The sequence below is a fragment of the Phytophthora sojae genome (assembly GCF_000149755.1).
Source record: "Phytophthora sojae unplaced genomic scaffold PHYSOscaffold_1, whole genome shotgun sequence".
Lineage (NCBI taxonomy): Eukaryota > Oomycota > Peronosporomycetes > Peronosporales > Peronosporaceae > Phytophthora > Phytophthora sojae.
The window spans coordinates 299,195-324,780 of record NW_009258115.1 but is presented as its reverse complement, the minus strand read 5'-3'; the positions used below and the strand labels follow the sequence as shown (position 1 = coordinate 324,780).

Genomic DNA, 25,586 nt, shown 5'->3' with positions numbered 1-25,586 from the left:
GTGTCATACTCCTTTTGACGCGTATTGCCGCGCAGTCCTGAGCGTAACGAAGTGAGCCTGGATATTTTACCGGATCGGAGGCGTTGCGGTGTTCGGGCGGTGCTGCTGATGATTGCACGGGGTAATCGGCTGAAGTTGCCGCGAGGTCGAGAGTACTGCTTGAGTTGAGCCGGGAGTGCGATGATCACTACCCGCGGTGGGGTATTAATGCTTCCGCCGCGACTAGCTCAGGATGATTCGTTCCTGGTGGGTAAGCTTAAGTCCAGATCGAGTCGATGAGCAGATGATGAAGGCACAAGGACCTTGTCGAGGTGGTCCTAGTAGGAGAGGCAATCGCAATATTAAGTCGAGGGGGATGTCGACTCGAGACGTCTCCCGCCATGTAGAAATCATGTCGAGCACACCTTGGACCGAGGGACTGCAATGTGGATGAAGTGCAGCAGTGGATACTTCCGTTGTCCACCGGCGCTTCAGTTGTCGAGTGAATCCTGTATCTGGCCACTGCCTGTTGACTCGCAATTGTAATCGTTGCAGCTACAAGTCCATCGTAGTGTACCAATCCCCCCCCCCTCCCGAAGTACACGTCCGAGAATCTGTCGACCTCCCTACGGCAGAGCTTCGGAGCAGTTGAACTGCTGGAGCGACAGCACGACTCGTGCTGGTTCAGGATCCTTCATCAGTCTACCGGTGACTCGCACAACTCGGCGCTGCGCTTGTCCAACGTGTTCGAAGTGGTGGAGAACGCCAAGACTCGTCTGTCCATCCGCGAGTACAGCGTCTCGCAGACCACGTTGGAACAGATCTTCAACGCATTTGCGAGCCAGCAGGACGCGGACGAGCCCGTTCTCACCACGCCAACGAACAGCCCCAGCAATGCAGGCAGCGCCGACCTCGGCTTCGTGTCGCGCCTCCTACGTAGAGGGTGAAGCAGTCAGATAGCCTAAGAACACTTCCATACATGTACACATGCTCGTTAGTCCGCTCGTTGCGCACTGAAGACGTTGCCGTTGCCAGAGTGATGGTCACAACTTCAACTGAGCAGCGATTGGCTGGTAGCGTCAAGATCTTATTCTGACCAATGGCAAGCGCTCGCGCCAAAAGCTCACTTCCAGCAGCGATGTTGCCGCTGCTCCGCAGACCTCATCTTGCCCTCCGAGCCACAACCTCCTTCGCCGCCATGTCGACCAAGCGCAGCCGCTCCGCCCCCGTGCTCCGCGTGAAGAAGCTCACGCCCGAGGCCATCCTGCCGACGCGCGGCTCGAGTCTGGCCGCGGGCCTGGACCTGTCGGCCGCCTACGACGCCGTGATCCCGGCGGGTGGCAAGGGCCTCGTCAAGACAGACCTGGTCATCGCCGTGCCCGACGGCTGCTACGCGCGCGTGGCGCCTCGCTCCGGCCTCGCGCTCAAGAAGTTCATCGACACGGGCGCCGGCGTGATCGACGCCGACTACCGCGGCAACGTGGGCGTGATCCTGTTCAACCACGCGGCCGAGGACTTCCCCGTCAAGCGCGGCGACCGCGTGGCGCAGCTCATCCTCGAGAAGATCGAGTACCCGGAGATCCAGGAGGTGGACGAGATCGAGGACACGGCGCGCGGCGCCGGCGGCTTCGGCAGCACGGGCGTGGACCTGCCCATTGCCAAGAAGCAGCACGTGGCGAGCAACGGCGTCGAGGAGAGCGACGACGAGTTCGACGTGGCCTTCAAAGCGCTCGAGCTGCTGTCGCAGAAGAAGGTGGTGGACGACAAGACGCGCGCGCAGCTCAAGAAGAAGCTCTTCACGGCCTCCGAGCGCCAGTTCAAGCTGCTGAACAAGGCGCTGGACGACTACCTTGGTGACGAGGACAGCGCCAAGGCGCTGGAGTGGATCAACGCCTTCCTCGAGTCCAACTAAGGTGGCTGCTTGTAACGCTGCTGCAGCGTACTTCTAGAGGTTAGAGGACGGCATCACCGTCGTTCGTACTTTGCCATTGATTTCAATTGATAGAAAAATAAATATATTCACGTAATATGGCCAGACCCCTCACGGTACAACTTACTGCGTTCATGATCATGCTGGAAAAAAAATTTGAAAAATGCTACAACCGGGAATTCATTGGCGGAAATGCTTCAAGCAGTTCGTCCAGCGATAGCCGATCTGCCGGATGCTCCGCGAGAGTGCCTTCCACTAGCCGAGTGTACTTCTCGTCCAACTTATCCGCCTTGATCTCGTCCACGATCTCCTCCACTGGAACAACGACACAAAAGTTTAGCGTTCTGTATCCTCAGACTAAAAGGAGCGGGTTTTGCATACCTGGACGTGTGGCCACTCGCGGCTCAGGATTACCGGTTAGCATCGCGAGAGCAAGAGCACCGAGGGACCAGATGTCCGCCTTAGCATCGTAGCTAACCACTTCGCCCAAGAAATACCGCCGTACTTCTGGAGCCATGAATGCCAGAGTACCGGCGGCGTGGTGCGTGAGCAAGTCGCTTTCCAAGTATGTCGACACGCCAAAATCTGCGATTTTCGTCGTGCCTTCGCTCTGTAGTTGCAACACATGAACTGGTTAGTGCTTTGGGGACGATAAGTATACAGCCAACTTTACAGAGGCGCTCACCGTCAACAATACATTGCCTGGCTTTAAGTCTCGGTGAACAATTCCATGGCGGTGAATTTCCTTCAGTCCAAGACACAACTGGCGGAACATCGAGTCGAATTCGTCGCCCTCCAGCCGGCCCTACACCCAAAAAAGAACAATTACTTTAGACGACATTGACGTTGCATGCAGGTACATGTTAACCCACCTTTGTCTCCAACACCCCCCGCAAATCGCCACCATCGCAGAACTCCATTTCAATGTACGCAAAGTGCCGGTGCCCGATTTCCTCGATGAAATATTGCTGGATCTGCACCACGTGCGGGCTGCGTACACGGGATAAAATGCTGATCTCATTGGCAGCCTCTGGCAGCTTGTCACTTTCCTTTAGAACTGTCAGCTCTCCCTTGCGGTTCTCCACGAGCATCACCTCAGCGAAGTTACCAATGCCCAAGGTACGGACAAAACTAAACTTCAGCAATTTGGATGGAGGTTGCAGGCCCTGCACACGCTTGGCCCATCTCTCGGGCCCCTTAGCCAGCGATACTTCAGATTTGGCAGTCTGCTTTGACAATTCTGCAACCCCTTCTACGAGCAGTTGGTCTTCTTCGTCAGGTATAACTTCGGCCACCAGCTTCTTGGCTTCATCAATGGCATCCTGTTTCTTTTGTCGTGATTTGTCAAGGCTCTTTTTGGTAGGAACGAATCGACCAGCGATAAAGGATAATGCAGCAAGCACACCGCCCTGTTTCCATGCACCCTTCAGTGACGGGGACTTTTCCTCCGCCGGCGTTTCCACCTGCGTCTCCAGCTCCGAGACCGTCCGAGCCGAGAACGGTTCCATGCGTAAAATATAATTTGTAAACACCACAGCTTCAACAGCCACCATGTCATTACAGCGCGCACACTCCAAGAAGCACGTTCGCTTGTGCTCCACATGCTTGATCGTGCGTGACGCCACACACTTGGCGCACACAGGGTGTCCACAGCAAAGTTGTACCCGAGGGGACTGCCGTAGCCTGAAGCAGCGGCTGCAGTCGTACAGATTCGACACGTTTGGTGCGATCTCGTACGTCACCGCCGCAGATGAAAGCCCCGGGGCCTGGAACGTTGGCGGTGGCTGCTGTCTAGCTGCCTCCGGCACATAGCCCAGCAGGGGCCTGGATGGCAGCCCACGACTCAGGAACGGCACGTGGTCCAGTGGATGGCCGCCAATTTTAACGGCCGAGTAGACCAGCACCTCTGGCTTCGGGGCCGCGTAGGCGGGTGATGTCCTGGCCTGCGACGTCGGCGTACTCAACGCCGCCGAAGAACCTGTAAAAGCCGCGCCTAGAGCCCCCACAGCGCCCCACACGGCGGTCTTTAAAGGACCGTGCAGCTGGTGCTGCCAGTCCGAGTCAAACGGGTGCTTGTGGTCCATCGCGTGGCCGCCGATCTTCGTCTCCGCGTAGCCGCCCACGCGCTCGCTCTGCGGGTCGTACGAGTGCAGGTTCACGTAGCGGGCGGACGAGCGGAACTTGCCCGGGCCGCAGTCCAGCGCCAGCGCGCGGTCGGTCGGAAGAGGCGCGGCCAGCTGCTGCTCCGCCTCGGCCAGCTCCAGCCCCGTCGGCACGTCGTCGTCGATCTCCACCTCGTCGACATCTTCTTCTTCCTCGTCGCCCTCGCGCACCACGGGGGCGCCCTTGTCTCGCTGCACGAGCCGCTGCATCCGTCGCCCTTGGCCTGCCTTCCTGCGGTCCCGCTGTGCAGCCTTTCGCTGTCTTTTTTAGTGTTGACGTGAAACTTTGAAGGTTTTTGTAGGTTGCAACTAGGAAGAATCCATACCCTTGACCCTAATGTAGACTAGCTGGGATTGGTCGATAGGGAAGTACCGCCCGACCTAGAGAAATTTCCGCGCATCCCTGCTTCTTTTCAAGATCAACTTGTCAAGGTGACGTCGTCGGGGATGACGTCGCCCGAGGTACCGCTACCTATACTATAGAGGGCGAAAATATCTGCGGCGCCCACCGCGAAGGAAGAAGCTCGAGGCGCCAAATCCCTGCCGCGGTGCACAAGCTGTTTCGCCGGGCGGGCCGCGGCTCGAATCCCCCCCTGGACGTGCCCGCTGTCCCGGGGCAACACATCCCGCTTGGCCGACCGTCCCAGCAGCGCCAGCACTGCTTGCAGCAGTGGACGGTCGTGAGAGCTCGGGCGATCTTGCGGTCCAGTGCGCAAGATGGCTGCCCGGAATCAGGCCGCCGACTCAGGCGTTGTGCAATCGGAGCGCTGCCATTGGCTGAGAGAGCGTCGTGTGTGCCACTCTAGCCGCGCCTAAGTACGGCCAGATGTCTCAGTATACGTAGGGAATCGGGGAAGATATCGCGGCCACTCCGAAAACCACCACCGAGGGACGGCGCGCGCACGAGGGACCATCACTCTGGATGGGGCGGAATCTCAAGGGCAAGGGGGCCAAGGCGGGCGTGGCCGCGCAGCAGAAGCGGCGCAAGAAGTCGGCGCTGGGCGCGGGCGGCAGCAGCCCGGCGCTGTCGGCCTCGTCCTCCTCGGGGGGCACGTCCACGCCCGGCCACCGCGAGTGCGAGCAGTGCGGCAACAGCATGCTGCTGGAGGGCGTGGCCAAGGCCTGGCCCGTGGGCAAGAAGAGCGTGGCGTCCACGGGCTGCCAGATCTGCGACTTCGTGGCCTTCCGGCGCGCGCAGCGGCCCTGCGTGCAGTGCGCGCGCACGGGCTGCGACCACTTCTGCGAGTGGTGCGGCAAGGGCTTCCACGCCAAGTGCGCCAAGCTGCGCAACGAGGACGTGGGCAACCCCAACGGCTTCTGCTGCCACAAGTGCGAGTCCGAGCAGAGCGAGGGCCACGACACGGACGAGGACGAGGCCAAGGCGGACGAGAGCGACGAGGAGGACGTCGGCTCGCGCTGCGGCAGCTGCCGCCTGCCGTTCTCCACGACGGCCAAGGAGCCAGAGGTGTCCACGGGCTTTAAGGTCAACCAGGCGGTGCTCGTGGACAACGACGAGGTGCTGTATAACGCACTGATCACCGAGGTGGACACCAAGGGCGAGCGCATTAAGATCCACTTCACGCGCTGGAGCAAGTCGTTCGACGACTGGTACGCGATGGACGACGAGCACATTAACGAGAGTCTGGCGTGCGACTGCTGCAACAATTGGTTCCATATCGGCTGTCTGCCGCCGATTAAGAGCTCCGGAAGGTGGAAAGACTCGACGTACGTGTGTCCGAGGTGTATTGACGACGCGCGCGCCTTCCACAACGGCAACCGGTCGGTTCTAAAGGCGAAGGCGGCGTATATCTCGACGAGCAACGCGATTGCGAAGGCTGCGAAGAAGGTGACGTCACCGAAAGAGAGCGAAACGGCTGCGGAGGCGGTTGCGAAGACTAAGAAGCTCAGCAAGGCGGTTGTGGTCATGGACGACGATGACGAAGACATGGAGGAGAAGAAGGAGGACAACGACGACGAAGACATGGAGGAGAAGAAGGAGGACAACGACGACGACGAGGGGGAGCCCGACAGGGAAGTCGAGGTCAAGATCGCGAAGGCACCGGCGAAAAAGAAGCGAAAACTGTCAGAAGTGGGCGATTCCCCTGCGAATGCGCGTGCGAAAGAGACTGCGAATGAAAAGATGGAAGATAGCGGGGGGAATGCTCAATCCGAGTCGAATTGCGCGAAGCCTGCGCCAGCGAAAAGATCAAGCCCTGCTGCGTCCCCCTCTAAAGCTGATTCACCAGCGTCAGAAGCGAAAACGACCGATGCTGCGAAGACTAGCCCGACTGCGACCACCACAAAGGAAAAGGCAAATGCTGGCGTCAAAGCGGATGAATCTACGACGCCGGATGCGAAGGCTGCTGCGATGATGCACGCGTCTCCAGAGCACACTGTCAAGGCGGCTACCGAGGCACACAGCTCTCCGTCCAAAGCTACCACTGCCAAGATTGGCTCAACTAACAAAACGGGTTCAGAGGCGAAGGCTGAAAAGCAGAAGTCGACGGCATCTGCCTCGTCTTCTTCGGACAACTCGAATCGGCATTCATCGTGCAATACCGTTATGTCGCTTTTGAACAGTCCGCCGACGAATGAGGCACAATCCTCGTCATTTAAGCCGACGGTGACTTCGCTTCCAATGCTGAACCCCGCCAAAGATAAAGCCACGTCTTCGTCAAAGCCGTCGATGGCAATGCCGGCCAACTTCCAGGTGTACGTGAAGATGGAGCAGAAGAATGGGCGTTTCCCGCTGTGCCCGCGTCCGATGCCGAATGTGAAGTCCGTGCAGGCGGTCCGAAAGGAAGTGTCCACCGCTCCCAAGTCGTCGAAGCCGACGGCCGCCCGAAAATCGAAGCAGGGCCAACCTGGTGCAGCGGGACGCGGTCTTAGCGCGTTTGATATCCTGCGTGAAGTGGCGTCACAGGAGATCGACGAGGGCGCTGCGCCAGTGAAGCCGAAGCGCGAGAAGCGTACGTCGACCAGCCGAACAAGCAGCACAAGCGCGAACAAGCGTGCCAAGATTGATGTATCCACGAGCTCGTCGAATGCAAGCGCCTCGCCGGGGTGCGCAACGTCCGCAGGTGCGCCCAGCCACCCTGTTGCTGCAGATACCACCCATTCGTCCCAGACCCGCGAGCGTATCCAGATGAACTCCTTCGTGGACCTGCACTTCAGTATCCGCAAGGAAATGTATCTGCGCTTCTGTCGGCTAGAGGAAGAGGGGATGCTGACGCGAGACTCGGCGCATCTGCTGCGCTCGCTCATCTACCCGACATCGGAGCGATTCCAAGATCTCAAGTTCGTTTACCTGGTGAACAAGGACCTGCCATCGGTACAACTCACAAAACGGCTGCTGGAAGCGGTGCCGTACCCCCCAGCGGTGGCAAAGCCCATTGCTACCACCGTTCCTCACGCTCCCCCTGCTGCGGCTATTCGATCTCCGCTGGGTGGGAAGGGTATTGCAGGACTCCCCATGACTATGGGGATGTTTTCAGCTGGATTGGGGAGAAACTCGTCGCCTGCAAGCACACCGCGGATGGGATTGCTGCCCCCTCCTCCAGGATCGACGCTGCTGAGACCGGAACCTCCGCGACCAGATGAATCCTCAAGACTTGCGTCTGGAAGTGGCAGTGCTCCACAGTCTCAGCCTCAGCCTCAAGCCCAGCCTGTGTCTCAACCCCAGCCGCAGCCACAGCCTCAGCCGCAGCGTTCTGTCCCAGTACCCGCGCCGGCGACCACCGCGAAGCGGCCTGAAATGCTGCTGATGGAGCAGCTCGCGCCGACGCACCGCCCTGTAACTAGCCAGCCCCAGCAGCAGCCGCAACAGCAGCAGCAGCGACTATTGAATTCAAGGTAACAGGCATGTCAGATAGTAAGTAAGTAAGCCTGTAGCAACATTGTAGTATAAGAGGGCAGCGATCACGGCACTTGTATTTAACCGTCGCCAATCTGCACCACCCCCGAATACGAAGAAGACCCCTTTCAACTTTGAGCAGCGTTGAAGGCTTCAAACGGCGCCGGATTTGTTGCAACGCGAAGCATCGCCGAAGGTTGCAATGATTCCCGATCTTCAACATCGTGTACGGATACACAAACTGAAGCAAGATGGATACGTTGAAGCGGACGTGTAAATGATTCATTGATGCTCGTTAACGTCCTGGCATCCAAGGTAGAACAAAGCCTGGGGGAATCAACAGCAAAACTAAATTCGTTTCCTGGCCGCCCGCCTCCTGCCCAGCCTACATGAGGCGGCGGCGTCCAAACCCCAACAACATCTGCATGCCGAAAGGCATATCGTCTTCACCCCGAGGTCTGGTACGACCGACTCTCGGACTGAAAGTCCAAGCGTAGCGTTCCTCAAAGTCGACGTGCTGGCGCAGCCACTGCACGACGCCCTTGTGGCCACTCTGTACAGCTGCGCGAATGATCCGCTGCGTGCCCGTAAAGCGTTCTCGATCCCCCTTGAAAAGCTGCTTCATGACGTCAAGCTTACCATCGCGTGCAGCAGAGGCGACTGCAGCCAGCCGATTGCTCTCCGTTTGAACCGCCAACACCTCCGAGTAGCCGTATTTACCGACCAAAGTCGCCACCAAATCGGCGTCGAGCTTGTCAAATTGCCAAGGAGCCACCGCATACAAACCTGATTTTGGTTCTGAGCGGCAAGACGCACCGCCTTGGGCGTGTTGAGACTGGGGCTCCGCTTTACGACGCACTGAATCAATTCGAGGCTGGCTTTGGCTTGAGCTGCGTCGAACGCATTGATACATTGTGGAGAGTGCAGTGTGTTCTCGACAATCCCGGGCATCGATTCTCCACAGTCGTAAAACCACTTTATCACGCGGGGACACGGACGCATTGACGAAGCCATGTCGGCAATCATCGCGAGTTGAAACTTGGGAATGCGTGAAGCTTCATACGGTTGGGTGCTGGTTAAAACTTCCTAAAACCGAACTAAACTGTCCTAATTTTCCTAAAAATATTAACTTGACTTTAGTAGGCACATTTCCCAGTTAATAGTCGGTACTCGGGACCAGTCTTCCTGGAAGAACAGTCTCAGCAACATGGCCGGAAATTCTAAGGGGGCGGACACTCGCCCGTTGGCTCTCACCTGCGGACTTAGCGACGGCACTTCGGGGGGCCCACCCCTCTCTCGCTTCGCTCGGGGAGCGCCGCTGCGCGGCCTGCCCCACCCCCTCGTGCCTTACGCTAAGTCCTCGGCTCGGCCAGGTGCGGTGTCTAGAAAAAAATATCGGGTTGCAGCGCTCGCGTCCGCTCGCTCGCGCAGACACTCCCCCGCCTGATCGGCGGGTGTTGGCTATCGGTGAATGCATCGAGTTAGCCTCGCGCTCGCATCCGCTCGCCCTCGTCCGAATAAATTACCGGTACTTTTACTTAATTAGGTTAATATACGTTAGGACAATTAGAGCACTTTTAGAACACTTTTTATGAACGTTTTCGCTGCTACCATATCGCGACGGTTCCGACATCCCTACATTTTCCGACAAATAGGACTCTTACTTAAAGTATTGACCAAATTTAGGTTCTCTCCAAAATACAACTGCGGTGAAGATGGTAAAGTAAGTGACGGTGTCGAATGGAAGCACATGCGGCTAATACTACATGTAGTAGAAGATATCAAAGAGTACAAGGATAGCTACATATATTACTGCAGTTCACCTTCTAAGATGCTATCTCGGCAATCTTGCCGGTTGTTGCAGCACGCGTAGTCTAACGCTACTCCTGTTCGTCTCATTCGACTTCACCAGCCTCGAACGGGCCCACCAGCGAGGTCATGACGGGCCGTTGCCCTTCGCGGGGCACGTTCACGACCGCGGTGGCCTTGGCCTCCATCTCGTCCGGGGCAGCGACGCGCATGGAGGACCCAGCAGGGGTCCGCCCATTTCACCTGCGCTGGTGGACTCCTCGCTGGATGAGCCTGACAGACCGACGCCCCGCTTTTGAGCTTGCCGACGTGGAGCCCTGCGACCACGTGCACCCGTCCACCTTCTTGTCCTTGGGCTTGGTCGGCTCGCCGCCGATCTTATTCATGGTCACGAGGGTCATCTTGCTGACGATCTTGGGGGGCATGGTGCACGACGTGCTGCCGCACGAACAGTAGAGCTGGCCGACGTCTCGGAAGTAGCAGCCCTCGACGGAGACGGAGCCCGGGACGTTGTGCGCCGGCCGGCGACCTCGTCGTAGACCGCCACCAGCGCCGTTCACCTGCTGACCTTGTTGCCCTTGGTGCACGGCTCATCCTCGCTTCCCTCACCGGACAGCCTTCTCCAGCTCCTGCTCGCTCTTGATCATCTCGCCCGACACACCACTCTCGCCGATGCAATTGCCCTCGCGCACCACCACCTCATCGCTGCCCATCGTGAGCACGCACAACGTCTTCGCGTCGATGGGCAGCGCCCTGCAGTAGCACACGCTCGACGTGCTCCATCCAGCCCCGACCGGTGCGCCGCGCGAGACGTCATGCCCCGGGTCCGTCGGATGCGTGCGCGGAGGTGGCGGCACTGTGCAGGAACCGCGCTCCGCGCTCGCCGTCGTGGTCACGATCTCTGGCCGCCGCTGGGTCGCGTGTGGGGGCCTCCTTTCTTGAACATGGTCGCGATTCTTGCAATGAACACCAATCAAAACTCCAGTCCGTCTTATTCTAGGACACATCCTAGCTGTCAGAACGGCGAAAATATTTGCAAAATATTTTCTATACTTGACTTTTGTATAGCATGTATATATTTAGGCCAGCCTTCCGACAAATATTTGTCGGAAAGTGTCGGAATGCATTCACCTAGCCCTAACCGATGTCATTGGCTGAAATAGCGACTCCAGGCGATATGATAGGCTGTAATTCAGGTGGAGATCAGCCATAAGTTATCAGTCGGAAAGACCACTATATTCATCCATACGGTTGAGTCTTGTACAGCCATTTCAGCACCTCCACGTTGTCGTACTTGGCAGCAAGAACAAAAGCTTCCAGGGTGCACCCTTTGCGGCAATTCGCGTGTAGCCATTTTGCGATCTCCAAGTTTCCAGTGGCAGCAGCGTAGTCGATAGCATTGGCAGTGCAACCCTCGCTGCGGTTACTATGCAGCCACTTAAGTATTTCCAAGTGGTTGTTCGCTGCTGCTTGATCCATCGCCTCCGTGCTGCAACCTTCCGATCTGTTCTCATGCAGCCATTTCACCATGTCGAGGTGACCTGCTCCAGCCGCTTTGTCCATCAATTTAGCACTGCATTTTGCATCGGGGAGATTAGTGAGAAGCCACTTGAGCATTTCAAGATGTCCATCCGAGACCACACGCTCCACTGCGTATTCAGGGAAATCTTTCGACCAACCGTCCGTCCGGTTGTCTTTAAGGCATTGAGCAACAACCGCATGACCACCACGAATAGCCCCTTCCATTGCTGCAGTAGTGCAGCCTTCACTGCGGCTGGCATGAAGAAACTTCACCACGTCTAGATGACCGCTGGAGCCCCGTCCATTGCATTTGTAGTACATCCTTTCTTCCGGTTATTGTGCAGCCATTCCACCACTGCAAGATGGCCACTAGCAGCGGCCGTACAGCCATCTTGGCGATTCTCATGAAGCCACTGCATGACCGTTTTCCGCGGCGGAATCCAGGATACTGGGATTAAACTCTTGGTTTCCATGTTCACTCAGCCACTTAATCACTTCCAGGTGTCCATGTTCAGCAGCAAGTACGACACCAAACTCAGGGCAAGTTGCACCTTGATTGTGGAGCCATTTCAATATCTCGAGATGCCCACTCGAAGCTGCATACGCCGCAGCATCACCTTTGAAATCACTGCACAACGTCCAAATGACCATTCTTAGCAGCTTTTTCAATTGCTTTAGCTGAGACTTTAACTCCGCGATGTTCATGTAGCCATTTTGCGGTTTCCAGATGACCACCTTTTGCAGCCATGTCGAGGGTTCCTTCAAAGTCTGCTGTCCACGGGCCTTGGTCAAGCGGAAGCTGCGCCATCCACTGAAGTACATGAGTGAATCCACTCTTCGCCGCCTTCTTCACTGCACCACGCCAACAGATTGCGTCCTCGCGAGAGAAAAAAATACTGCAACGACTGCGCTGAGTCGCCGCGCTCGCAAGCCTTAACGAGAGCGCCATCGTGGGAGAACGAGTCGATGAAGCTGTCGATGCGGTTCGCAAGACGTGGCAGGAGGCTCGCGTGCTGGGAGAAGTACTTGCGGCAAACCACAGCTACCGCCGTAAGCACTGGTCGGGGCGGCAAATTCTGCATCGGAGCTGAGTGGCACGCTGCGAGTTCGAGAATGCCGGAGGTTTTTACTCATTTAACGCCTATGAAGAAAATTCCTCGTATAGTTCCTTGATCCTTTTACATCAATCACCGCATAAAAAACTTTCATTAAGTTATTATATAACGTGTTGTTATATAGTAGGCGACTAAAGTAAAAAAAAACTTAGTTTGATGGATAGATTTTGGGCCCCACCACCAGCAGGTTCAGCAAGTGGAGCTAGACGATATGCGTCCAATTTAAAAAAAATCTTAATCCGTACGCTGCCGCTTGCTAGGTCCAGCTTGTTCTTCTTCATCGGTCGAGCCAAAGCACCAAGTTCGGACGTCTGGCCTCTGAAGACGAGCTTTAATCCATTGGAAAACATACCTTGAAGCTTCAGTGATGGCGTTTCGGACGGCGATACGTGAGTTGACGTCCTTAAATTCAACATTCTCAAGCACCCACAGCACTTTGTTTAGGCTGCCTTCCTTCTCGTCCTCTCCAAGCACCTTACGCACAACCCACACGCAATCACTTTCAGGCACCCACTCCACGACTTCCAGACGATCAAAAGTCCTGAAAATGTCCCAGACTGCCTCGCGACCCAGGCGTGCCCCATTCTCGATCAGCCACCGCGTCACCACGACTCCGTTCAAACAAGCCGCATTCTCGAGGTCTTCAACTGTGTATGTGTTGCATCCATGAAGCCATAACCACCGAAGCGTCCGGATATTCCCTCGGGCCATGAGGATTCCTCGTACGTCTGGTACACTCACCTCAGCTCCTCTGTACACGATCGTCGTCGTCTCCGATTTGAATGTCCGCCTGTTCCAGAATCCCTGAGCCCATTGAGCATCTTCCGCGCGCACTTGGTATCCATGACAAAGCAGCCACTCGACAACTAGAACTTTTTCATTTATGAAAGCGTTCGTCGTCACTGGCGTCAAGTATTTCGGATGGGAGAACCAATTAGTCGTCGCTAGCATTTGCAATATCCCCAGGTGACCCCTACGAGCTGCACACGCTGCTGAATCCATGAGGTCGGGAATCGAAAACTGACTTGCGTAGACTTTGCACAGCCAGCGCACCACCAGCAGCACATTTAATGGCATCTCCTGTACAACCTTGAGTGCAATGGCTGTGCAACCAGCGGACAACGTCGAGATGGCCATTGGATGCTGCTCCATCCATTGCATCTGTGGTGCATCCTTCGTCGAGGTTGTCATGTAGCCATTCTATCACTGCTAGATGACCATTTTTCGCAGCGCCATCGATTGCTGCCTTGGTGCAGCCATTTTTGCGAGCATGTAGCCATTTTACTACGTCCAAATGCCCGTTGGTCGCAGCAGAATCCATAGCTCTCGGCGTGATGTAATACCCATTATTATTCAGCCATTTCAGAGCGTCCAACCTTCCACAACTTGCTGTTTCATCCGCCATTGTCTCCACCAGCTTCTGATCAAGGTACCCATAATGACCGTTGATCCACTTCATCACTTCGAAATGTCCATTGTAGGCTGCAGATACAAAAGCTTTCTGTGTGCACAATTTACCGTCCAGCCAGCTTCTTTTCACGTTTTCGTGTAGCCACTTGACCACCTCAAAATGCCCATTAGCGGCTGCATCGTCCATTGCATTGGTGTTACATTTGTGTCCTTTGCTGTGCAGCCACTTACCACTTCGAGGTGTCCATTGGCCGCAGCAACGTCGATTCCTCTGAAGCCACAACGATACTCACGTCCATACAGCCATTGCACCACTTCTAGGTGACCGTTTGCTGCAGCAAAGTCTACTGGGTCAAAGTTGCGATCTCGAACGCCTTGCTCCCACAGCCACTGAACCACAGATAGATGCCCATTTGCGGCAGCATCACTCAAAGCATCAGCAGACCCGAGCGCATCATACTGATAGAGCCACTTGACCACATCGAGATGTCCACAAGCTGCTGCTTCTAGTAGAACCCACGAAAAGTCAACTCTCCAAGGTCCCCGGCGGTCCTCACGCTTGGCCACCATCCACTGCAACACGCGGAGATGACCGCCTCGTGCAGCAGATTTGATCGCCTCGTTCCAATCCGGAGCCGATCGCCCAAGAAGATACTCGAGAGCGCGCACAGAAGCCCCTCGTCCACAGGCGGCATTGAAAGCTTTCTGTCCCGGAAAGTCATCGATGAATCCGTCGATAAGTTGCTCAACCTCCGGCAAAGATTCGTTGCGAGGGAAACACTCTCTAGACACAAGTCGAACCGCGGCGCGCAGCGGCAAGGCATCATCGCTCTCCATTGTTTCTTTCGAAAATGGCCTAATATCACTTTTCTCAAGATAAAACATCTTGCTTGATTGGAATAGACTTAGGCAAAATTTACCAGTAGAAATGCCACCAAATGTTTAATTTCGCACGAGGTCTCATTCAGCCTGAACCACTTGAACATGTAGTCTGGGGTGACGCCACTTGCTCATTCTGCAGCTTAGATGCAAGATGCTCCGTTGTTGGGTTCAGCTTGACTGTCTCGAGCATCTTCGCCACCGCTTCATCCCCGTAGCATATTGACCTCGTTTCCAAGGTGCTTCTTGTTGTACTCGTCGAGGAAGGCAGCCCACCACTGCAGGTTCGGGTTCTCCAGTAGTCCGTCGTCCAGCTTGAGCAGGCTGAACACGTCGTCTGGCGTCTGCTTCGTCTTGAGCCAGCCTCGTACTTCCGGGGAGATCTCGCTTCTATGAGTGAATGCCGAGAACGCATACTTCAGCTTGGAGAAGAGCGAGTTGTCGAGTGTTCGCTCTTCTTTGCGTCTCCACCTTCATATCTCAAGAGCATTCTACCACGGACATCGTTCGGGTTCTTGGTAGACGAGGTGAATGCACCCAAACTTGCCTTTACACCGGTCGGCACAGTAGCAATACAAAGCACCAGGACAAGAAGCAAAGCCGAGTATGTCTGCATGACTGTGTAGGTTGGCTGGAAAACTGTGAAATGAAGGTCCGAGCCCCTCCACACATCGCAAGGATTGTCCTTATGGGCTGGGAAACCAATCGATCTCTCAATGTTTACGTGGGGATTCCCCAGGGGAACTGGGAGCTCAGCACCGACTGTGAGTTGCGCTGGCGTCCATCCGTATCTGTATCTCTTTGGTACTTTTCTGTTCATGTTCGACGATACAAACGATTTCATCATGGTGTACCTATAACTGTATTATAGTACTATGTACTTAAGTAGTCTTGCAACGAAACAGAGGTTCGATACGCGGATACGTACAGTAGACTGCAGGCGTAAACAACTTTAAAATGAGGCTGAAAGCGTCGAAGTACTGCAAGCTGTGGTATTTTTTCATTGTGTCCGTATCCCGACGTAAAATTGATACGACATGAAATTGTTGGTGGTTGAGACGAGTCCTTTCATCCTCCTGTAATTTTTTTCTAGGCATGTCACAAAACAACAGTTACCGTAGTATTCCGTAGTGGTAAGGGGCAGTGGAATCGAGTTTGTCAGATACCCCTGGTAACGGGGTCACACTGCTACTAGTCGGACAAGTACTAAGGGTGAAGGAAACGCTGCCTATTATTTATCATAGTCTCGTCGCAGAAGTCAGCACTATTGAATAACGGTGTTTCCGATCCTGATAACATTAAATATGACTGAGATGTAAAACAACGTTGAGTCTTCTGAAGCGAATACTTGTGTAGCATCTAGGGGCGGGCGAGCTGGGGCCTTCTTCTGTATATATATAATATATATTATTATCCATGTGAAATGTTTTAAGAGCTTGAGCAATGTCGCTCTCTTTCTTTCATAAATAACGTATCACCCAATTTCCATGAATAAACGCCAGCACCCCAGTGTACCCAAAATACAGCCATCACTATCTAATGAAAAAGATCGCCTCATTTTTTTTATTTCAAAATACGAATTCCTTGAAGCGTCTCGAGGTTACAGCATCCTCTTATCGCGTGCGTTGTCGCTTGGTGGGTCCAACTTGTTCTTCGTCACCAAAACACCAGCTCCGGACCTCTGGAGTCTGAAGACGAGCTTCAATCCACTGCAGACTGTCATTTGAAGCTTGGTAGATGGCATTGCGGATGGCGATACGCGAGTCGGCGTCCTGAAATTTGTTATTTTCCAGCATCCACAAAACTTTCTCTAGCCCTTCTTCATCCTTTTTGAGCGCCTTACGCAAAACCCACACGCGGTCGCTTTCCGTCACCCACTCCAGGACTTCAAGATGATCAAAAGACCATAAATGGTCCCAAGTCGCTTCACGATCCGGTTGCGCTCCATTTTCAAGCAGCCACCGCGTAACGACTACTTTCGCATTCCAAGCAGCAGCCTGGAAATGGTCGGATGTGTATGATTGGCACCCGTGCCGCCACAGCCACCGAAGCATCCGGAGATCTCCTACTGCCACGATAATTCGTCGTACGTCTGGTACGCTCACTCGCGCTCCTTGGTAAATTATCTGCAATGTCTCCGACTTGCCTGTGCGCTTGTTCCAGGTCTCCTGGGCCCATTGAGTATCTTTCGCGCGCACTTGATATCCACGCCCTAGTAGCCACTCGACAACAGAAATTTTTCCAAACATGAAGGCATTCGCCATCACCGCCGTCAAATATTTCGGATGGGAGAACCAGCAATTCATCGCTAGCAGTTGCACTATCTTCAGGTAGCCCCCACAAGCAGCCAACGCTGCAGAATCCATGAGGTCGGGAATTAAAAACTCACTTCCGTAGACTTTGAGCAGCCATTCCACCACCTCCAAGTGCCCATTTCCCGCAGCCCATTTGATTGCATTTCCCGTACACCCTTGAGTGCGATAGTCATGTAGCCAGCAGACAACGTCGAGGTGGCCATTTACCGCAGCACCGTCCATTGCAGCTGTGGTGCATCCTTCAGTGCGATTATCATGCAGCCATTCTACAACCGCTAGGTGGCCATTCTTCGCAGCGCCATTCATGGCTTCCTGGGTGCAGCCCTTTTTGTAGACATTTTTGCGAGCATGTAGCCATTTCACTACTTCTAGATGGCCATGGGTAGCAGCGATATCCATAGTTTTCGCCGTAAGATAACCCCTTCCATGATTGTATATCCATTTCAGCGCGTCTAACCTCCCGTGCCTAGCTGCATCATCCGCTACTGTCATCCACCGTCTTGTTCCATGAGCGCCGGCGACCACTTTCATCACTTCAAAATGCCCATTGCATACTGCCGAGACGTACGCTCTGTCCGTGCACATATCGCCCCAATACCTTAGCCGGTTGATATTCGCGTGAAGCCACTGGACAACCTCAAGATGCCCATTAGCGGCTGCAGCATCCATAACATCGGCGCTATATCCCCCGCCGTTGCTGTACAGCCACTTTACCACTTCAAGGTGTCCTCCTGCTGCGGCATTCTGCATGGCACGACTTCCGGGAACTCCGCGTTCATGTAGCCATTTTACTACTTCCAAGTGCCCGTTTGCTGCTGCAGCGTCCATGGGATCGAAGTCACCACCGCGAGCGCCTTGGTCCCAGAGCCACTCCACCACATCCATGTGCCTATTTCCAGCAGCAGCACCCAACGCCTGTGCAGACTGTGGGTCATATCCATAGAGCCACTTTACTGTCTCCAGATGTCCTTGGCCTGCTGCTTCTTGTAAAGTCCACGCAAATTCAGTTCTCCACGGTTCCCGACGGTCCTCACGTTTGGCTACCATCCACTGCAACACGCGGAGATGACCGCCTCGTGCAGCAGATTTGATCGCCTCGTTCCAATCCGGAGCCGATCGCCCAAGAAGATACTCGAGAGCGCGCACAGAAGCCCCTCGTCCACAGGCGGCATTGAAAGCTTTCTGTCCCGGAAAGTCATCGATGAATCCGTCGATAAGTTGCTCAACCTCCGGTATGGACTCCTTGCGGGGGAAACACTCGCGCGACACATGGCGAACCGCAGCGCGCAGTGGTAGCGCATCCTTGGCCTCCATTTTGCTTCTTGAAGAATGGACGAGTTTTCTAGAGAAATATTAGTCCCTTTCGCATATAAAATCTAGAGAGGTCAATCGATCAATCAAGTCACGTTTGCCCCTACTTTAAGTATCTGCGTCTTGAAGTCACGATAAGAAGTTTTTTGTTTTTCGTAATACCGTCCGAGTAATGCGGATACACCTAGGTAATGCACCAACTTGTGATAAAAACATTGCCCATGTAAAATATCTCGTAAGTTTCGTTCAAACAACGCTCTGGTTCTCTCCATGCTTGAATATGTCTTGATATTGGCGTTGGGACATTTCCCATTTATAAGCTTCGGTAGCACATCAAACAATTGGATGAACTCTAGTAGGCTATGGTCGGTCTCGAGGTATAACTTGTGTTTGGAAATACTTTCAATGCGCAGGTACTGTTTAAGCGGCCAGTGTAGCTATTCACGCATTGACGATAAGCAGGCTTGAAACTTCACTAGTAGGTTTTTGTAGCCATCTTTGGTGTCAGATACACGAAGTGGTCCACATGAGGCGGCAGTTACATTTCCAAGCATGGCTACAGCTGGAGGACAGCGAAGGCTCCCGGTGTCTCTAATCGTGGCGTGCTCCGTGAACCGCGTGATCGGCAAGCAGGGCAAGTTGCCATGGAACCTGCCAGCAGACTGGGCGTTTTTCAGCTCCGCCACTCGCGACCAAGTGCTGGTGGTCGGTCGTCGCTCCTTCCAGGAGTTCGATGAGCCCATCCCGAACCGCCACACGATCGTCGTGTCCTCGACGCTCGAGAGACCACCACAGGCTCAAGTTGAAGCTGCTGGCGGTCGCTGGTCTGGTGTGCGCGTGGCTCGGACGCTGCATCAGGCGCTGGAATTGGTCAACTCGGACCCGCAGTACCGCGACTGCAGTCGCGTGTTCATTGGCGGAGGCCAGCGGTTGTACCAGGAGGCGATGGACGCCCAGGTCGCTGAGTCGTGCTACGTATCGAGAGTGCAGAGGGAGATTGAAGGCGGAGACGCGTTCTTCCCCAGGTGGACGACTCACTTCCCCACGCTGAGGTACTCGACGAAGACGAATGGAGGAGGAGGAGGCACGAGGTGAGTGGTCGGTTATGTACGAGGCTGGATTTCTTCTTGGTAAGCTGATGGCTGTGTGCATTTGATAGGGTGAGCTTTGAAATCTGGAACGCAGACAAGTAGTTGTGCTCTACGTTTAAATGTTCTCCTTGGGATGGATTCAGCCACTGGAGATTGTACCGAGGAATGATTCGAGTGTTATCGGTTTGGGCTGGCGCTGTGGTCCATTGCGTCGAAGCGAAGGTAGTGGGCCCAGGTGACACGAGTGCAGAGTGATAAAATGACGACCGTGCTGTAGCTGTTGAGTTTTATGATGCAGCGTTGCAAGAACATCGGATAAAACCATTTATCCAGCCACAGGGCGAGTAGGCTTCATGAAACAGCATGTCGAGGTGTATGGTTACGCACAACAGCAGCTTCGAAAACTAAACCCATGGCAAGCATGAGTATCTCAACGAGCTGACATGCGGTCGGTTCAATGGGTTTCACTAGAAATTGGCGTACTTAGACTACCTTGCCTAGGTAGTACCTAAATCACGGGAATAGGATAATTTTTAATCATTACTATAGTAAGCTTCCTACCCGATATTGCGACTCAAAAATGTACGTATAGCAAATTTATACTTATAAGTATGCAAAGTTTAGCAACACTAACGCGACCGTCTCGATTAGGCTAATAGTGTCCCCGTGTTCATGGCTGAGCGGGTGCTGGGTTTCAATGTACAAATGACGCCAATGTTGCGATTATCAATAGCAACACGGCACCGATATAATGTGGGGGACAGTGGAGGGGCTTGTTGCCAACCCAGCGTTGGGCGTTTGGTATCACTTCTTCACCAACCTGAACCCGCAGATAGAAACGGACGTATGATCAAGCAACTGGTGGACATTTATGGAGACATCCCAGGCGATCTCAGCGGCGATGAAGGACGAGACCACGCAAGGCGTTGCGGTTAAGTTGCAGGAAGCGCAATTTCAGAAGTGGATGCAACTTGATGAGAAGACGCCCGACACGATCTCGAAAATGCTCATGACGGGTAGAATGGGTTGCGGGCACCAGAGCATCGTTCAAAATTACAGAACATTTTACGAGAATGCTAACAAAAAAGTTGGTGCATTACCTAGGTGTATCCGCATTACTCGGACGGTATTACGAAAAACAAGAAACTTCTTATCGTGACTTCAAATCGCAGATACTTAAAGTAGGGGCAAACGTGACTTGATTGATCGATTGACCTCTCTAGATTTTATATGCGAAAGGGACTAATATTTCTCTAGAAAACTCGTCCATTCTTCAAGAAGCAAAATGGAGGCCAAGGATGCGCTACCACTGCGCGCTGCGGTTCGCCATGTGTCGCGCGAGTGTTTCCCCCGCAAGGAGTCCATACCGGAGGTTGAGCAACTTATCGACGGGTTCATCGATGACTTTCCGGGACAGAAAGCTTTCAATGCCGCCTGTGGACGAGGGGCTTCTGTGCGCGCTCTCGAGTATCTTCTTGGGCGATCGGCTCCGGATTGGAACGAGGCGATCAAATCTGCTGCACGAGGCGGTCATCTCCGCGTGTTGCAGTGGATGGTAGCCAAACGTGAGGACCGTCGGGGACCGTGGAGAACTGAATTTGCGTGGACTTTACAAGAAGCAGCAGGCCAAGGACATCTGGAGACAGTAAAGTGGCTCTATGGATATGACCCACAGTCTGCACAGGCGTTGGGTGCTGCTGCTGGAAATAGGCACATGGATGTGGTGGAGTGGCTCTGGGACCAAGGCGCTCGCGGTGGTGACTTCGATCCCATGGACGCTGCAGCAGCAAACGGGCACTTGGAAGTAGTAAAATGGCTACATGAACGCGGAGTTCCCGGAAGTCGTGCCATGCAGAATGCCGCAGCAGGAGGACACCTTGAAGTGGTAAAGTGGCTGTACAGCAACGGCGGGGGATATAGCGCCGATGTTATGGATGCTGCAGCCGCTAATGGGCATCTTGAGGTTGTCCAGTGGCTTCACGCGAATATCAACCGGCTAAGGTATTGGGGCGATATGTGCACGGACAGAGCGTACGTCTCGGCAGTATGCAATGGGCATTTTGAAGTGATGAAAGTGGTCGCCGGCGCTCATGGAACAAGACGGTGGATGACAGTAGCGGATGATGCAGCTAGGCACGGGAGGTTAGACGCGCTGAAATGGATATACAATCATGGAAGGGGTTATCTTACGGCGAAAACTATGGATATCGCTGCTACCCATGGCCATCTAGAAGTAGTGAAATGGCTACATGCTCGCAAAAATGTCTACAAAAAGGGCTGCACCCAGGAAGCCATGAATGGCGCTGCGAAGAATGGCCACCTAGCGGTTGTAGAATGGCTGCATGATAATCGCACTGAAGGATGCACCACAGCTGCAATGGACGGTGCTGCGGTAAATGGCCACCTCGACGTTGTCTGCTGGCTACATGACTATCGCACTCAAGGGTGTACGGGAAATGCAATCAAATGGGCTGCGGGAAATGGTCACCTACCGGTGGTCGAATGGCTGTACAAAGTCTACGGAAGCCAGTTTTCGATTCCGGACCTCATGAACTCTGCAGCACTTGCTGCTCGTGGGGGTCACCTCAAGATTGTGCAAATGCTGGCGATGAATTGCTGGTTCTCCCATCCGAAATATTTGACGGCGGTGATGGCGAATGCCTTCATGTTTGGAAAAATTTCTGTTGTCGAGTGGCTACTAGGGCGTGGATATCAAGTGCGCGCGAAAGATACTCAATGGGCCCAGGAGACCTGGAACAAGCGCACAGGCAAGTCGGAGACATTGCAGATAATTTACCAAGGAGCGCGAGTGAGCGTACCAGACGTACGACGAATTATCGTGGCAGTAGGAGATCTCCGGATGCTTCGGTGGCTGTGGCGGCACGGGTGCCAATCATACACATCCGACCATTTCCAGGCTGCTGCTTGGAATGCGAAAGTAGTCGTTACGCGGTGGCTGCTTGAAAATGGAGCGCAACCGGATCGTGAAGCGACTTGGGACCATTTATGGTCTTTTGATCATCTTGAAGTCCTGGAGTGGGTGACGGAAAGCGACCGCGTGTGGGTTTTGCGTAAGGCGCTCAAAAAGGATGAAGAAGGGCTAGAGAAAGTTTTGTGGATGCTGGAAAATAACAAATTTCAGGACGCCGACTCGCGTATCGCCATCCGCAATGCCATCTACCAAGCTTCAAATGACAGTCTGCAGTGGATTGAAGCTCGTCTTCAGACTCCAGAGGTCCGGAGCTGGTGTTTTGGTGACGAAGAACAAGTTGGACCCACCAAGCGACAACGCACGCGATAAGAGGATGCTGTAACCTCGAGACGCTTCAAGGAATTCGTATTTTGAAATAAAAAAAATGAGGCGATCTTTTTCATTAGATAGTGATGGCTGTATTTTGGGTACACTGGGGTGCTGGCGTTTATTCATGGAAATTGGGTGATACGTTATTTATGAAAGAAAGAGAGCGCCAGGACATTGCTCAAGCTCTTAACACATTTCACATGGATAATAATATATACTAGCTGAGCACCTCGTTCACTGCGCTTCCTCGCTGCTAATTTGGGGCGACACTAAATATTGTGCTTTACACAAAATTTCGCGATGCCCCCCAGAGCCGATCGAAACCTTTGCATACAAGAAAGCTTAACAGCCTGATACGCTGAGAAATCATTTAATTTGTCGTCAAACTTCATTTAGTTGACCTGTAGTGCTAGGAGTAAGCGAGTGTATCGAGATTGTGTATCAACACTTCACACGCATGCCTCATGCGCAGACCTCTACCAATACGGAAATTTCCGAATTTTTCCTATATCCTGGCGATCACTGACAGAATATGGGAGAAGTTTTGAAGGTTCTACATCGTTTGAAGTGCTTTCTTGGAGCTATCCGCCAGTGTTGATAGTCTGTTCGATTTGCTTTATCTGTAACTGTTGTGTACTTTGACGTAGCTGCTTTGTATAGCAAGCTGCATCAATTGCTTGGTCGGTTTTGCGGTCCTCCGCTGTCTAATCTTCTGCTGATCGATTTTGATAACCTGACATTTTCCTTTAGTGCACTACTACACCGTTGCTGAGCCGTGGAACTCTCGGTTAATCTTACCTCCGCACAAAAGTACGCTGAAAATAGTTGTGCTTTTGAAAACGACTAACGGTAGGCAATTGGGTAGCAACAGGACAACAGGAATAATGTTTATTTCTCAGCGCTTTAGCAGCACTTGCATTAGCAATCTGTAGCGAGTACGTGACAGTGAGTGTGTTCAGCAGGCCCATGATGAAGGAGTACACGAGCGCAGCTGGCTCACACTACGAGGCGAGCAGCGAAGGACGGGGGTTACAGACGGAAAGATCGCCAACAGCGAGTGCGAGGCGCGATCTTGCACCGAAGCAACGCACGAGCGGCTCACAGCAGCCGAGCGAACCGATGGCTGAGGGCGTCCGAGGCTAGCGACGGGCTGTTCGCGGGCGAGGGCTCACTTGGCAATCTGCCAGACAGCGAGCACTAGCAACAGCCACAGACAGCAACAGCAGAACAGTAGAGCAGCAGCAACTGCCGACATTACAGGACGAGCTACGAATAGACAGGACAAGTCAGACGGATTGACCGGAGGCTTGCTGGTGACGTGGAGCGCACCTGTAAAGTCGTGTAGTGTAGCAGCAGAGGTCGAGGTTGCAGTGCCGACTTGAAGTGGCCGCGATTGACGAACAAGTGAATAAATAGGGACTCTTAGCGGGGTTCCGGCTGCTGAGTGTGGCCAGTTCGTGTCATTGTCATTCTGTATCCACGGACCTTGCCCGCAGCAGCACTGTAGCGAGCTTGCGGACCCACCGACGAGCAGGTGTCCCGACACTCGCTACAAATCCTTTCATGGCCAGTAGGTATCCCCGAGTTGACGTGTATTGCGCCTTTTAGTCTTTGTGCCGCTTTTTGTTTAAGATTGAGGCTCTGTACTTGCAAGAGGTTGGATCAGTGCTTATTTTATTAATGTATTAGGGAAACCTAACGAGATACCCCTTCGAAAACTATTTCATGAGACGCCCTTCACGGCCAGCACTAACCATATGCCCCTCATTTAAAATTCGCCTCATAGGAATGACATACAAAGTACCACTGAAAGTGGTGAGAACGTAGGCAGCATACTTTATCTCTCTGCTGGAGATTATACCTCTCCTTCACTTTCATAAAAGAGCTCGGTAGAGCATTTTTTACCATCAGGTTTGAGTCAGTTTTGACATCAATATGACCTTTCCGTGACTTCCTTTTCGAGTTTGCAGCTCTCTCTCTCTCTCTCTCTCGGACATAATGATTCCTCAACATGTATTGATATTATTCATCTCAAGTCGACCACACCACTAACAACGCAGTATACATCAAAAAGACATGTATCAGCATTTTTGCCGGGAACTTATCAGCACTTTTAGCCGGGAACTTCTCATTTTTCTAGTGAATCCATACCAGATGATAATTTTATAAGTTTCCGCACACCACGATTCCGTTTGCCGGCGACAATCGGTGTTTAACGTGAAATAACGCTGTAGATAATAGTAAGTCAAGAATACAATAGACACAAACTGCGATAATTGTGAACGTAGCAAGAATGATTGCCGCCAGCCTCCTTGTCGCTCCATAACTCAAAGTCTAATAGAACTAATGCATTACAGAGTATTCGTTAAGCATCCCCAGTATTACCTTCATTAACGATGTTGCGTGGTTGCTACATGTATAGTTTTCGAAATTTTGACTAATGATCCAGTTACTGGGTCCGATTTCTCACAAATGGGACCTTAGATAACGCTGTGAAACTTGAGATAATGATTCGTAAACCTATTTAGTCCTTACAATTCGATCCATACGGCGTGCAGTAGCAGTCTGGCTTCGCTTTAGCTTCATATACTTCAAGCAATAACTTACTACTAAATAGTAAATAGTGAATCCCAGATTTTCCATATTTTGCTCTTCAAAAAAAGATCATAATTGCTGAAAAAGAGGGAAATATGATTTTTCCCGCATAAGTAGAGGTCTGCTCATGCGAACAAGTTTCAGTAAAAAGCTTAGGATGGGTTATCACTACACCTGTGCCAATCCAAGTTGGCAGTAGTGTAAGGCAAAGCCGAGAGTCCCGGTAATACGAAAAATACTTTTTTCAAAAATTTATTTTCGAGGATTAGAACAGACTAATGTGGATTTAGTCCACAGCAAACATCTAAGTTCCAT

General features: G+C 53.2%; 9 protein-coding genes across 9 annotated transcripts; 5 read left to right on the top strand and 4 right to left on the bottom strand.

The window, feature by feature from the left end:
• Positions 1 to 587: 587 nt before the first annotated feature.
• On the top strand, positions 588 to 926 carry PHYSODRAFT_472809 (hypothetical protein; the record flags this gene model as incomplete). Its single annotated transcript, XM_009515579.1, has 1 exon — positions 588 to 926. A coding segment is annotated over one exon (339 nt), but the record flags the coding sequence as incomplete, so codon positions are not given.
• Positions 927 to 1,192: 266 nt separating this feature from the next.
• On the top strand, positions 1,193 to 1,624 carry PHYSODRAFT_248277 (hypothetical protein; the record flags this gene model as incomplete). Its single annotated transcript, XM_009515578.1, has 1 exon — positions 1,193 to 1,624. A coding segment is annotated over one exon (432 nt), but the record flags the coding sequence as incomplete, so codon positions are not given.
• Positions 1,625 to 2,075: 451 nt separating this feature from the next.
• Positions 2,076 to 4,281, bottom strand: PHYSODRAFT_320512 (hypothetical protein; the record flags this gene model as incomplete). Its single annotated transcript, XM_009515577.1, has 4 exons — positions 2,076 to 2,224; positions 2,291 to 2,519; positions 2,595 to 2,714; positions 2,782 to 4,281. 4 exons carry the CDS (start codon positions 4,279 to 4,281, stop codon positions 2,076 to 2,078), a joined length of 1,998 nt encoding a protein of 665 aa, XP_009513872.1.
• Positions 4,282 to 4,993: 712 nt separating this feature from the next.
• PHYSODRAFT_320511 (hypothetical protein) lies at positions 4,994 to 7,927 on the top strand (the record flags this gene model as incomplete). The annotated part of the gene is made up of 1 exon (XM_009515576.1): positions 4,994 to 7,927. The coding sequence occupies one exon, from the start codon at positions 4,994 to 4,996 to the stop codon at positions 7,925 to 7,927; it is 2,934 nt and encodes a 977-aa protein (XP_009513871.1).
• A 382-nt stretch (positions 7,928 to 8,309) lies between these two features.
• On the bottom strand, positions 8,310 to 8,837 carry PHYSODRAFT_292902 (hypothetical protein; the record flags this gene model as incomplete). The annotated part of the gene is made up of 1 exon (XM_009515575.1): positions 8,310 to 8,837. The coding sequence occupies one exon, from the start codon at positions 8,835 to 8,837 to the stop codon at positions 8,310 to 8,312; it is 528 nt and encodes a 175-aa protein (XP_009513870.1).
• A 1,135-nt stretch (positions 8,838 to 9,972) lies between these two features.
• On the bottom strand, positions 9,973 to 10,740 carry PHYSODRAFT_248314 (hypothetical protein; the record flags this gene model as incomplete). The annotated part of the gene is made up of 2 exons (XM_009515574.1): positions 9,973 to 10,171; positions 10,343 to 10,740. 2 exons carry the CDS (start codon positions 10,738 to 10,740, stop codon positions 9,973 to 9,975), a joined length of 597 nt encoding a protein of 198 aa, XP_009513869.1.
• Positions 10,741 to 13,342: 2,602 nt separating this feature from the next.
• PHYSODRAFT_467904 (hypothetical protein) lies at positions 13,343 to 17,465 on the bottom strand (the record flags this gene model as incomplete). The annotated part of the gene is made up of 2 exons (XM_009515573.1): positions 13,343 to 14,005; positions 17,058 to 17,465. The coding sequence occupies 2 exons, from the start codon at positions 17,463 to 17,465 to the stop codon at positions 13,343 to 13,345; spliced, it is 1,071 nt and encodes a 356-aa protein (XP_009513868.1).
• A 1,371-nt stretch (positions 17,466 to 18,836) lies between these two features.
• On the top strand, positions 18,837 to 19,379 carry PHYSODRAFT_475266 (hypothetical protein; the record flags this gene model as incomplete). Its single annotated transcript, XM_009515572.1, has 1 exon — positions 18,837 to 19,379. One exon carries the CDS (start codon positions 18,837 to 18,839, stop codon positions 19,377 to 19,379), a length of 543 nt encoding a protein of 180 aa, XP_009513867.1.
• A 1,548-nt stretch (positions 19,380 to 20,927) lies between these two features.
• Positions 20,928 to 21,884, top strand: PHYSODRAFT_468129 (hypothetical protein; the record flags this gene model as incomplete). Its single annotated transcript, XM_009515571.1, has 2 exons — positions 20,928 to 21,376; positions 21,554 to 21,884. Coding segments are annotated over 2 exons (780 nt in total), but the record flags the coding sequence as incomplete, so codon positions are not given.
• Between the last annotated feature and the right edge of the window lie 3,702 nt (positions 21,885 to 25,586).